The 14038-nt window shown below is 40.1% G+C and overlaps 1 protein-coding gene and 1 long non-coding RNA gene across 3 annotated transcripts; both read right to left on the bottom strand.

Moving 5' to 3' along the window:
* Positions 1-9599: 9599 nt before the first annotated feature.
* Positions 9600-10170, bottom strand: LOC145779224 (uncharacterized). 2 transcript variants are annotated; one of them, XR_014290542.1, is made up of 3 exons: positions 10042-10170; positions 9786-9859; positions 9600-9685 (listed from the first exon to the last, which is right to left on the bottom strand). It is a non-coding gene; the product is annotated as an uncharacterized LOC145779224 (long non-coding RNA). The 2 variants fall into 2 exon arrangements; XR_014290541.1 differs by having other exon boundaries at positions 9600-9859.
* A 608-nt stretch (positions 10171-10778) lies between these two features.
* Positions 10779-11312, bottom strand: LOC145779662 (uncharacterized). The gene has a single exon (XM_082591300.1). It carries the CDS (start codon positions 11310-11312, stop codon positions 10779-10781), a length of 534 nt encoding a protein of 177 aa, XP_082447426.1.
* Positions 11313-14038: the final 2726 nt, after the last annotated feature.

Raw genomic sequence — 14038 nt, 5'->3', positions numbered from 1 at the left:
TAACAATCAAAGACGAAATAAAAGGAAAATGTCACGAAAGAGTATGGTATACAATTATTGTAAGGCCTACCATCATAAGCCTAACCAGAAACACATTGTTCAACAATACGAAAAATATTGATTGAAATGACAAATTGTATAAAGACTGGGCTTAACCGATAATGACGAAAAGAATTAACCACCGTACATCAAATTATCTAGAACTGTATCTACAGAATTAACTACATCAAGCGATATTGAAGTGGTAACCTGACAGCTCCCTGCACAAAAAAACTTTTTTACTGACTAGATTTACTGATTGACTACAATTGACTAAATAGTAAATATAGACTATTGAAAAAATTGACTAAATTACTTACTGACTAAAAATACTGACCAAATTAACTAATGTTTAAAGTTTAAACTAAGATAAATTCAAACTGCAGAACTGTAAAAATTAATTGTTACGTCATAAGTAGGCCTAAATGAATAGACTGCAACTAAGCAGTCTCCAAAAAGTTGAAAAACGGAAGGGGTGACAGGGTTTATTTAACAAAAGGTGTGATCATTTTTTGAATATTAATTTTTGCTTTGGTAATTGTTTGCCATTTGTTTTCATGTAGGTCGAGTAAATCGGTGGATGATTGTTCTGTGAAGGTGACGTCGAAGCAATATTCTAGCTTGGGTCTGGTTTGCAAAATGTCGCTGTGGAATTTGGAGTAGTGTTGTAGTAGGGATGCCTTTGTGTTATTCAAGTTTTTAGAGTAGTTTTTCCACATTGTTCGGTGACCTGTCCATCTTTTTGAAAATGAATTAATAGTTTGGCCAACATATTGTTCTTTACACAGTTTGCATGTGGCAACATATATGCCAAAGTTTTCGCAGTTTAAATTTTGTTTGAGTGGTGATTGATTCGGGGGGGTGATTTTTAGACAGTGGGCTAAAATCGTCTTAGTTATTCCAAACCACTTCAATAAGTGGGGAGTGATCACCCCCCTCACCCAAAAGATTATGGACAAGGGTTACGGACAAGATTACGGATAAGGATTACATACAAACAGTTTTATTATTATTATTTATTTGTATCAGACAAGGTTGTCTATATTAAAATCAAAAACACAAAAAGACAAGACATAATGGAGTCACTTGGATGACATGTGCAACATATCATTGTAGTGCTTAAAAAAGGTCGTTTTATAGAAAGCGTCTGAGGACATTAATGCTATGACAAGAGAATTGAGAGATTTGTAACAACGTTGCACAAAGGTATAAACTGTTTTCCGCAACAGAGCATCAAAAGTTGTAACATTTGCATTAACTTGACATTCACGTGCACTAGTAAAGCGAGGCATATTGTGTAGAATTCGAAATGAGTCATTATAGGCAATCCTAATCCGATTGATCGTAGAACGGCGATAATTGTGCCAAAGTTGACAAGCATAAAGAGATGTACAGTAAGAGCGAAACAACACATTTTTTACTTTTCGTGAACATTTGCTAAATTTATTTTTTAATTTGTTTACAGTACAATAAAGAGATTTAACTTGTCGCAGTATAGTATGTCCTTGTCATCCGAATGCAACACAACAATAAATAGGCCTATACTTCATAACAACAAAGTAGCAAATATTTTCAAAATTACACCAAATCTGTGATGGTGTAGAAGAAAATTTTTCTACACCAAGCCGTTTTAAATTACACTAGTTTTTTCAAAATTGATGTCGTAAAACAATATCTGGCAACGCTAGCAGTGAGTAGTGCAGTGGTAGTCGCTTCTACCTTTTTCTCGACCTTTGCTATGTTGACGTGTATTGTTTTTGATATGATGGTCAGAAATAAGAAACAACTGAACTGAACTGGTACTAGATTAGCACAGTGGTAGCAATGTCATAGGCAGGGTTGCCATCGACATAGACCCCAAAATAAGGACAACCTTAGAATTAAACTTTTATACGAAACAAACGTTTTTAAACAAATCTTTGCACTTGTACGAGCTATGATATATCAAAGGCGATAGTTTTTGCCAGAAACGATCTGTTCCAGCAACTTCATACTTTCTGCATCTCATGACAGCTCAAGTCTAGGCTTACCCTCACATGTAGTGGAGATTTAATTGTCATTTCACTAAGTCTGTTTCTTTTCTTGGTTCACTCGGCCTCAACAAGAGAGAACACCTGCTCCACAAACGCATTACTGACCGGAAGAGAGACGATGACGTTAACCAGCTTGTAGAGCAACAGGTTGTAAACCATCAACCAATCATAAGCTACGCTGTTCATGACGTCATTAAGGTTGCGCTTCTCGAAACAAAGGAAAAACGCAACTTCCCACCTTTATCAGTCCGAGAATAAAAACTCAAAACCAAATAAGGCACTTTTTAGCTTGTAGCGCCTGAGAACTATCTCTGACGTTACGCGCTTCGCTTTATTGGCGTCACATTGGAATTCTGGAATATTCTTGGATATGAACAAATACCTTGGGCTTCTGGGGCAATTCCACGTCTCGATTGGGAACCTAGGAATTCAATCTAGCGATGAATTTTGCAATGCAATGCTCAGTGGCGATTTCCTAATCAAGACCAGGATCCTTCTTAAGTTAAGAGGGCAGTTCTACTTAGAAAAAAAAAAATTCAATTTATTTTTTATTTTATTGATATATATTGGAAATTTATCGTAGATTCCGCATATGCAGTCAGTTTTTACCTATTTGCCCTCATTAGGCTTCAAACGGAAGGTTTTCTGAACGCACCTCAGTTTAAAATGTGAATAAACATTTGCATTTTTGTGAGAATGTTAGTTGCAGAAAACACCAATTTTTGGTGAATATGTAGCCTACCTGGTGGCCACTGATATGTTTAATTTGTGTAGGCTATGTGTAAACTCAGTATTTTGTTCATTATGTATATTTTAGTTGTTGTGAATGGACATAGAGGAAAAAAAGTCACATTTAAAGTCAAAGGCATAAATTTACCTAATTCTATTTTTCAAATGCGATTTACTTAAAATCATGTTTTTGTGCACTACAAATGTTTCTTCTAGAAAACTACTTGTCAAAATTGGCTAAAAAATTTAACAGATCTATACCCTAGGCCCTAACGGACATAATGATTGAGTTTTGTTTCAATATTCAGAGTAATAAATATTTTAGAGTAACAAATATATCTGCCCCGATAGCTTAATTGGTTAGCGCGTCATTTCTGGAACGAAGAAGCTTCAAGATCAAGCTGCGCTGGTTCGACTCTCGGGGTGTGCGGTTGAGCAACGCACGTAGCGGCACGTAGTGAATGGAATAATTTCCCGGCAACAACACTTCAACAATCGGAAACTTCACTGAGCTGTCAATCTCGGTGACCGGGCCTGCGTCAGTGATTCAAAGCCTCTCTACAAGTATGCGAAACTGCCAGGATTAAGCTTTACAAGAAGCTTTCCCAGTCCGAGGATAAAGATTCAATCAATCTCAATCTTATTCAATCTCAATCAAGCCTACCAAATCCTGAAGTCAAATTTGCTCTCGATGCATAGCAAATATGAATTTTTTTATATTTTAAAAAATAAAAGAGTTAAAAGAAATCCCCTCTATCAATTTATGGCTAGGAAATGCTACTAGATCACCATGCAGTTTGAAGTCCCTACCTCTAGCCATTTTCGAGTTTTTAGGGCTGCAATGAAGACAATCGGTTGATTTTATATACAAATTCAAAATGGTATAAACCTGGATTGCCCCAGCTTAACAAACTAAATATTTTTGGATAGCTTGTTTCTTCCTTTTTCCAGCAATGTAGGGTTTGTTGGGGTTTGTGGGTGAACTTTTCCGCCCCGTTAGCTCAGTGGTTACGCGTCGGGCTCAAGATCACGCGGCGCTGGTTCGACTCTCGGGGTGTGCGCTTGAGCAATGCATTTCAGGACTGCTCTCCATTCAGCGGCATCTATTGGATAGAATAATTCCCCGGCAACAAGACTTCAACAATCGGAAACTTCACTTTGCCAATCTCGGTAACCGGCCCTGCGTCAAGAGCCTCTACAAGTATGCGAACAAGTACCAGAAATCCCCTATCAAGGCTTTGTCAGTCCGAGGATAAAGATTCAAAAACCAAACCAAACTTTTGTGTGTAGATTGTTGTTTATGACAAGTACGAAAAATGCGATTCTAAGTAGAACTGCCCCCATAAGTTTATTTGACCATAATTTCTGACTCATTTGCAGTGGCGTAGCTAGGGAATGTGCCGAAATGTTCCGCCCGGGGCGGATTCAGATTTTGCCGCTCCTTCAAGAAAAAGCATGTGAAAATGAAATGCATTTTTTTATCAGATTATAATCAAAATCAAAAATCGTAGTCTGAAAGTGCCACCCCCAGACGTGCGCCCGGGGCGGTCCGCCCCTCCCCCTAGCTACGCCACTGCTCATTTGTTATTCAGTCATTCAGTTTTACTCAGTATGATTCAGAAGAATTCTTAATTTCTGAAGTCAAGTTAACGATATAGAACGACAGTATTGCCTACTGAGTTCTGGACCAAAACTTCTGGTGGTGGAATCGTGAGTTGTTCTGATAGCCTAATTTCATTTGGTGTTCTTGTTGAATTTTGTCGTTCGACGCTACTCAGTTGAATAAGTCAATGAATCAAACAGAATCAAACAACGCACAATAGGTCTTTCAATTAGGGCAGCATGGTTAGATCGCCTGCACAACTTATGGTTGGCGAATCTGCACAGCTTATGGTTGGCGAATCGCAGTTGCTCGCTGTACAAGTGAGTGCTCAGCCTTGTGCTGATAGCCGGGAAGAACGCCCCTTTCTTCACAATGTCCTCTGCCCTGGCGGCTGCTGGTTTTGTTGGCTCTTTCTTTGTTTCCACAAGGATAAGAGTTAAACTGACTGGTAAAGCGGTGGTCGAATAAGTTTGTGGCAGAATACGGTGCGATACTGTCTTACTGATGAGCCCAGCCTCATGGGCGAAACACGTGTCTATCGCTGTCAATTCTTGCTACAAATCGGCTGCCGAGAAACAAAATCAATCAACATTGAATACTTCTTGTCCAGTCGCAAAAGAATTTTTCCCACGAACTTTCTGTCTCATTTAGATAGTTCGGTAACGGTAAGTGTAGTCATTATTGACTACGGTGTGCGGTAAATTTTTCTGTCGGTTACTTCGCATTGAGTTTGTATTAAATAACAGGCCCGTAATTATACATTTTAGCTTGGGGGGGGGCTCAAAAGCTGTTGCGAAGTAAAAGGCTATGCACATAACATTTCTAGTTGCAATGAGTCTAATTTGCGGTTTTTCTGGCAAAGGCACGGCATATGTTATAAAGTCACAAGGTGCTAGATAGCAGTAATTTCGAATGATTGGGATAATTCCAGCCAAAACATGGGTAATTTCAGCCAAAATGATTGTAGAATAGAATAGATGCAATATTTTTAACACACAACTTTGTCAGGAATGACCCTCGTGACTTTGTCTTGTACAGGTCTCCACCAAACCAATTTATCCCCTTTGGGGTGTAATATTCGGCAGTAAACGTCAAAAAACACTAACAGCTATCCTATAAAGGCTGATCTATGCCCGCGTCAACCCAATCATCGACCCGCTCCTTCCAAAAGAGCAAGCTGGGTTTCGGCGCGGAAAATCCACCTTAGATCAGGTCACACTGCTGACCCAAGACATCGAGGACTGCTTTGAGGCAAAAAAGAAGGCCGGCGCTGTCTTTCTAGATCTCACAGCTGCCTACGATACTGTGTGGCATCGCGGCCTTACTTACAAACTGCTTCGCCTGCTTCCTGACCGACATATGGTCCATATGATTATGGAACTTGTCAGGAATCGAAGCTTCACCCTCACCACCGGCAATCCACGGCAAAGCAGACTGAGACGCCTGAAAATCGGCGTCCCACAGGGGTCGGTCCTGGCTACACTTCTTTTCAACATCTACACCCACGACCTGCCAACCACGGTCTCCACAAAATACGCTTATGCGGACGATCTGGCAATTCTCCACTCCACAAAGTCGTGGGAAAATCTAGAAGACACCTTGAGCCAGGACATGCAAACCATCTCAGCTTATCTCCAGAACTGGCGACTGAAACTCAGCGAAACTAAAAGTGTGGCAGCAGCTTTCCACCTACACAATCGGGAAGCTGATCGTGAGATACATGTCCACAACAACGGAAAACCTCTGTCCTTCTGCCCGAGCCAAGGTATCTTGGGGTGACACTAGACAGATCGCTCACATACCGCCACCATTTGGTGTCACTGCGCAAGAAACTGACATCCCGCGCTGCACTACTGAAGCGCCTGGCAGGCTCTAGCTGGGGGCGAGGGCTGACACTTTGCAAATAGCAGCCTTAGCCCTTGTCTACTCTTCTGCAGAGTACTGTGCACCTGTCTGGTGCCGCAGTGCTCACTGCCACAACATCGACACTGCCATAAACAGCGCCCTGCGCACAGTGACCGGATGCCTGCGTCCCACACCATTGGACAATCTCCCCATTCTCGCTGGCATCCAACCTGCTGAGCTTCGTCGCGAAGAACCCACTCTGTCCCTCGGTCGACGGGTACTGGAGCCTAACTATCTTCTCCACCACAAGATCTCTGCCTTCCCAAACGGGCACCCCCGCCGACTGAAATCAAGACACCCATTCGTGCCAGCCGCTCGGCTTCTGATCAACGAAGCTGATGAACAAGACATCTCTGCGGCTACTTGGGCGGACCATAAATGGAATTTTGAATAGAGGTCAAGCACCACCAGACTCCATTCATTCATCCCCGACGCCGACACACGCCCCATCGGCCTGACACTACAGAGACAGGCATGGGTGCGCCTCAACCGTCTCCGTACGGACGTCGGGCTTTTCCGCTCAACAATGCACCAATGGGGAATGGCTTCTTCCTCCTCCTGTGAATGTGGTGCCCAGGAACAGACCGCAGACCACATCATCAATGACTGTACCATCTTCAAGCCACCTAACGGAGTGGAAGGTCTGCGCGTCATGGATGATGAAACTAAAGACTGGCTGCTCTCTAGCAGCCTTCCAGTGTAGTCCGGGAACATCGTGAATCTGGGGTGGTAAAAGGATAGACCCTCGGCCCCAGAAGCTCAGACGACGACGACGAACAGCTATCCAAGCTGATACCAATACCAATGTTGATGGATTTGTTTTTAAGAGATATTCATGAACAATATTTCCAAAACCAGCATCTTACTCCATTGTAATTGCTTTTACCTGAGATGCCTTGCCAAAAAAACTCATCCAAATTTAAAAATCATTATCGTGCAATCTGTCTGGAATAACCATAGCCTATAACTATTACCCTACCAGTACATAACAGCTACAAAATTACAAGCAATATAATTGTACAAAGTGACATATGAGAATCAAAACAAATTAAATATAGAAAGTCTTGGGTCTGGGATTACTCATTTGGAAAACCAAATGTAGCTTGCCTGGCAGAGTTTGCATTGATGAAGTCCCTTGATATATCGTTTACTCTTAGCTACTCATCCTAATGTGTAGTCACTAAGCATAGGCTACTCGTCATGACAACCTATTCCTAGGGACAAGGGAAGAATTGAAGTAAACGTTTTAGCTCAGTCTACAATATGTATCTCTTACTTTGAGCTTGGGGGGCATTGCCCCCCCCAAGCCCCCCCGGCAATTACGGGCCTGATTAAATACCGTGTAAATGCAACATTTTTTTCTTGGCTTGGTTAGTTCAGTGGTTTTATCTTGTGAATAATGTTCGTGAGAACAAAGGTTCGACGCCAATCGAAGGCAATTTTCTTTTCTTTAAATTAATATTTGTGTGCACAAGATCTCTTCAAGAGAAGTATAGCCTAGTTAGGCCTTTTGTAAGTTTTTTTTATGATTGCAGAATCAAACAACGCACAATAGGTCTTTCAATTAGGGCAGCATGGTTAGATCGCCTGCACAACCTAAGCTCATTAAAATAGGGGGTGGGGGCAGGGGCGGCTCGCTAGTTTGTGCTGCGGTGCTGCAGCACTCCCAAAAAGTTTTCACGAAAAGTTTCTCAAATATCTTAACGTTTCTTCTGCCCAAAATGTAGTTTATGTTTTCTGTTCACAGAATTGCTGACTGTGTAAATTGTATTTGGCAACTCTGCGTGTTGTGAAATATTTTGCGCAAGGTTACAATAAAACAAACACTCGATCGTGACGTCAACGAGCCGCCTGTTTTCTTGAGTTGCCTATACCAGGGGTGTGCAACCTTTATTACAGGAGGACCAGATATAAATAACTGGGTGAAGCCGCGGGCCACACGTTTATTTAACATATGCTTTCTAGTTAGTTGCAAGCACAAAAAAGTAGTTTTTTTTGTTATTCATGTTATTCTTATGGCATTATGAGGGTTTATCTCCTTGCAGATATAATAAGTTAAGACGCATTAATTTCTGAAGAAAACTGCTATTCAAATTTATTGTCACACCGTGCTGGCTTCTTTTCCTGGCGGCTTTTTCCAAATTTACTTTGATGGAAGTGCTCGCAATCGAAGTCTATTTTCCACGTGTTCGTCTGTCAGAACCGATTGACAGGGAGATTTAATGACGCCCACTTTAGAAAAAAATTGTTTGCACAAGTAGCCTACATTGAGCCAAAAAGAGCCATTTTTGAAGCCATGGATTTTTTCAATGTGGAAAGTCATTTTAGTTGAGATGTTTTCGGTAAAAATCGCCAAGATTCATTTCTAAATACTTTACTTTCAAATCCGTTTTCTCTTAAAGATCAATCAATTCAAGTTATATCTGCTGCAGGGATATCTAAAGAAGGGGATGCGAAGGCTTTTATTACGTCTGGGGCTTTTGTTTATCGTAAATAATCTGTGTTTATAGTAACATGACAATTGGCACCGATAGTAGTTTAATAAATCTTGTTATGACAACTTGCATTGCGCTATTAGCATCAGGCCTGGATAATCACAGCATGCTCATGGTTAGCCTACTTGTTAATTCAACTACCCATATACTTGCTTTACATCTAGCCTACTGCAGCAGGCTTTATTAAAAAAACAGCTTACTGGTAACTTTTCAACTGTCTTTGTAAACAAGTATTCTTCAAATATACTCTACGTAACATTTGCTAACTGTCTTCTGTAGCTCATTGTACCAGCTGCACTACAAAAGTTTCTATGATTTTAAAAAGAACCACATGTTTAAAGCACTGCAAACTACCGTCCTGGTAGTGTCACGAGAGTAAGGCAATCGCTTCGAGCCTTCATATCCCCTTCTCTAGATATCCCTGATCTGCTGGTGCTTTGTCAATGTCTGTGTTGAATGGCGAAGCGAATATAGGCTACAATTCAAAATTGGCACATCTTCGCGGGCCGCACAATTTTTCTTCGCGGCCGCATTTGGCCCGCGGCCGTACGTTGCACACCCCTGGCCTATACAAACGAATAACAAACGCTTGTGCTGCGTTTCAAACAGCACATTCAGGGTTGCCAGATTGGCATTTTTTATGTTGTTTGGCATGAAAAAAATCCTGTGTGGCTTTTTTCAAAATTTGACAGTTTTTTGGCCTTTTTTGTTGTTTTTTTGCCGGAAAAATTTGATTGGCATTTTTTAATTTGGCCTTTTAAACGTTGTTCGCATTGTAACGTACGAACACGCACACAGAGTGACGGTAATGTATTCAACTGTCGACGACAACGACAGCGACGACAACGAACAAGCAGAAGGTCAAACGAAGAAGAAGGTTTCTGTGACAACACAGCAAAACAACGATTAGCAAACAAAACTTACGAATTAGGCCTAATGCGGAATTACAGATGACGAATTATAGGCCTAATGAATTCTTACCGACTATTTTGTGGCGCACGGAACAGCACAGGGAGAAACCCAACAATTGAAAATTCTACCGTTGTAGATCGAAACTGAACATATAAACAGTAAACAGTAAAAAATATTGTGCTATAAATTTCACATCATAGGTGAGTCCCGTACTTGATTTAAACATCGAGAAATAAGACGAGGTACTTATTACACTTAACCATTGACACTAAAATTCACATTGGCCTAGCCTATCACCAAGGTTGCAGTAGGATGTTAAGCTTACCGTGAACTGTGATAATCACTGATTTGGCCACATAGGCCAACGGCAACGACAGATGAAATTGCTGCACAGAGTTCAACTATGCTTCAACCACACAGTACATTAACGCAGTAGGCTAACTCTTATTCAACTAAAAAACAGCAGCACCATTAAATAGCTAGAATTAACTACCAGTCGCTAACTATAGTTGCTGTAAACGTTAAGCTGATCTTTACATGTAGCCTACTGCCACTTAACAAAACTCAAAGCACAAAGAAACGTAGTAACGAACGCAAAGGCGCAAATGTAATTATGACGTAACGATCACACCTCGAGGTGAGACAGCAGGGGTTGCCAGGTGCTACTTAGGGAATCCGAATTTAGTTTTTAAACATAGAAAAGGAGGCGGACAAATACGACGTAACACCCCCACACAAAAATAGGAACTGAGTGAACATTTTTTACGATCAAACTAAGTCGTGTTTGGAACGATATGTTTCACAATCCAATCAGCCTTCAAGAGGACCCTCATGAACAAAGGGTTGCAAAATGCAGTCACTTATCACAATTAAAGGCAAATTTCGAAGCAGGTACTGTGTTTTTCACTATTCTCAACAAGAAATGTTTGTTTTTCACTATTCTCAACAAGAAATGTTTGTTTTTGGCTTTATTAGCCAACAGAAATTCGTTCAATAGTTCATAATACACATTGATCAATGCCTTTAACCCGGCGACAGGTAAACAGTTCATTTTGTTCTGCATTAAGCAGTTTCCAAAATCAAGCACAGTTTCGAAATTGGTCTCTTGACCACATTGTATCGAGTTTTCACCGAAACTGTGCGTACAGTCCCTTTATTGTCTGGGTATGTGTCAACCACTCGCCCCAACAGCCACTTCGAACGAGGTTGGGAATCGTCGACGAGGAGGACAACATCATCTTTTTCAAAGTTCTTCTCTCTTTGAAACCACTTCTGTCTCTGAATGATGAATGGGAGGAACTCACGGGTCCAGCGCAACCAAAATTGATTGGCTAGGTATTGCACCTGGGCCCAGCGGCGTCGAACATAACAGTCTTTTCTATCAAACAGTCCAGGGGGCAGGTTTGGTGCTTCTCTCAACAGCAATAGGTGATTGGGAGACAACGGCACATCATCTTGTGGGTCAAAGGTGATAGGAACGATGGGTCGCGAATTTATGATTGACTCCACTTCGACCATCAAAGTAACGAGAGCTTCATCTGAAACGGTTTGCTCCTTCATCAGAGCAGTTAGGATCCTTCGAATGGAACGGATCATGCGCTCCCATGCTCCACCGAAGTGAGAGCCGGTTGCATATTTACAAAAGGTTCCCTATTTTGTGCCTATCTCGAAAACTGACCAATCAGAAGCTGTATCGCTTTCTTACGTCAACTCATTTGCAAAGTTTCTTTGCGTGATTGCGTCGAGTTCGTAGGTTTTCTCCAGGATTGCCAGTTCTGCGGTTTTCCCCTGGAGTTAGGCTAGTTTTATTTCAAAGTCGCGGAAAAATGTTAGCAGTGGAGTTTTTTCTTGTTTTGTTTTATATTCACAAAAAAAGCTTTGACTATATTCTGGACTTGTTTCATCACTTTCGACGACTGGGCTACTTTTCAGTAGCAGTTGGGCTATAAATTTTAAAAACATCTGGCAACTTTAGTTTGCTCGCTGTTCGTGTCTGCTCTGCTGTCTGGCAGGCTAATCGCTAGGCTAGTAGCCTACTGTGGCAGGCTACATCTCGTAAGATTTTTGTATATATCAAATAATCACTGAATATACAATGTGCAGTAATGAACCGTGATGATTATCCAATTCTTACAATACATATTCTTACAATCCAATTCTTACAATTTTAGATTTGGACTATCGGACAAAAAGAAAGCATTTCACCCCTACATCTCATTCCTATATAGGTTGCAAACATTTCACTGAAGTTGAAATCTTGAAATTTTGACTTTATAATTTACAAATTTTGACTCATAACTTTCTGCGTTTGCAACCCAAATGCAAAATACAAAGCATATTAGAAATGAAACCGTTGGCGTTAAGTAAGGATATCTTTGTTTTTCTAATGAAATAAAAGAAAAATGTGGAAGACTCAACGACAAAATGAAAGACAAAAAATGGACAACAAATGTATTAGGCAAATAATAGATCAATAGCCGTCTCAAAATTGAATTTTTCGAGCTTTCGCCGAAGCAAAATCAGCGATAATATCTTCAAAATCAAGTTTTTGAACGTAATCTCTTTCTATAGAAAGAATCGATAGAGCAGAGAGCTGATAGCCGATCATCATTCATGGTAGAACGTAAATACGGCTTTATCATTTTGAGAAACTCCTCTAGATTTATGACCTAATAAATGTTACTAAAAATTGAACAACAGACAAAGTAGGCTACAGGCTACAGCTATCCAACATCACGCAAGAAGCAACTCGAGCTTTTTAGCTGTTGTTATATCCTTAAATTTTTTAAGGTGTACTAGCTGTCTCTTTGTAAATCATTTTCTTGTTTTACTTTTTATTTATTTTTGCATTACTTCATTTCTCGTGCTGTGTGCACTGTGCAGCCTCATTTTGCCGCCCCTGGCGCAGAGCCAGAACCGCCAAGTGGCTGCTACGCCACTGCAGAGAAGTGCGTTGCATGGAACTTGTCTAGAGGATCAGTGTTCATACCTTTAAACAGGTTATATTGATCTATGGTCAAAAAGAGCACGCTCTGCAGGAGCTCGTTGATACCAATAATCTTACCACCTGGCATGATTCAAATGTAAACAGCTGCTCTTCATCCTGCTTAAATATGTCCTGCATATGATTGGAATATGATTGTCATCTTTAAGGATACTTTATTGGTAAGATGAAAACATAAACGTTATGCATAAAATTCATTTACTACAATTTACTTCTTTAAGAAGATACATCAGATGGTATAACATGACAGAGCACAATACCATGCAATAGTGACAATCAAGGAAGCAAGTAAATGATAAGATTGATGATACAAGCAATTTGAACAACGTAATTAATGCTTCCAACACTTTGATCAAGTTTACCCAAGTCAAATATTCTATAATGTAAATATCTACTTTATATCGCCATTTAGATTACACTATGTTTCGTGCGGGGACATAGTGAGTATCGGGACGCGAAGGCGATTTCAGGCGTTGTTGGGAGAAGGGCGATTGTAGCAAACAACTATTTTTGCACAATAAATAGGTTGCTCGTAACCGTTCCACTGCATTTTGATGCGCAGAAAGCATACATGACTATTGTAGTTGAAAATATAAATTTATTGCAGGTTTGTAAACATATATTATACGGTATTCATTAGCCTATTATATTATACGGTGTTAATATATACGTGCACTAGTCCAGCACAACATTGAATGCACTAAAGCGCGTACATACTGTCATTGACACATTATAGTTATGCATGTTACCTAACACTATTAACAGCTACACACTAGTACACAGTAATGGAAACGATAACATCTATTTTCGTACGTTTCGTCAATCAATACAACTGACTTCTTCAAGAAGATACATCAGATGGTGTAACATGACAGAGCACAATACCATGCAATAGTGACAATCAAGGAAGCAAGTAAATGATAAGATTGATGATACAAGCAATTTGAACAACGTAATTAATGCTTCCAACACCTTGATCAAATTTACCCAAGTCAAATATTCTACAGTGTAATTGTCTACTTTATATCGCCATTTAGATTACACTATGTTTCGTAATATATATACAGTAGACAAGTAGACGTAAATATACAACAGCAACTTCACCAATGCTCACTTCATACGATTGGTTGTAAATAAATGTGAATTAGCATATAATAAACATTACAGAACAATACCAAGCAAGCTTGAAAAAACTGTTCAGGTGTTTATGAGAGTAGCAACTCTATTGGCTGTGAGGTATATGTAACAAATAAGAATAAAGTAGCAACAAAAACGTGTAAACAAAACATAACTAACTTTTGTGTGTGCCTTTTTAAAG

The sequence above is a fragment of the Aplidium turbinatum genome, chromosome 11 (genome assembly GCF_918807975.1).
Source record: "Aplidium turbinatum chromosome 11, kaAplTurb1.1, whole genome shotgun sequence".
In the NCBI taxonomy this organism is placed as follows: Eukaryota; Metazoa; Chordata; class Ascidiacea; order Aplousobranchia; family Polyclinidae; genus Aplidium; species Aplidium turbinatum.
The sequence above is the reverse complement of the archived record's forward strand: the minus strand, read 5'-3'. Positions and strand labels throughout refer to the sequence as shown.

What these genes read in the sequence shown, in the direction of transcription:
- LOC145779662 (XM_082591300.1), bottom strand. Translation starts at nt 11,312, where the DNA reads ATGATCCGTTCCATTCGAAGGATCCTAACTGCTCTGATGAAGGAGCAA.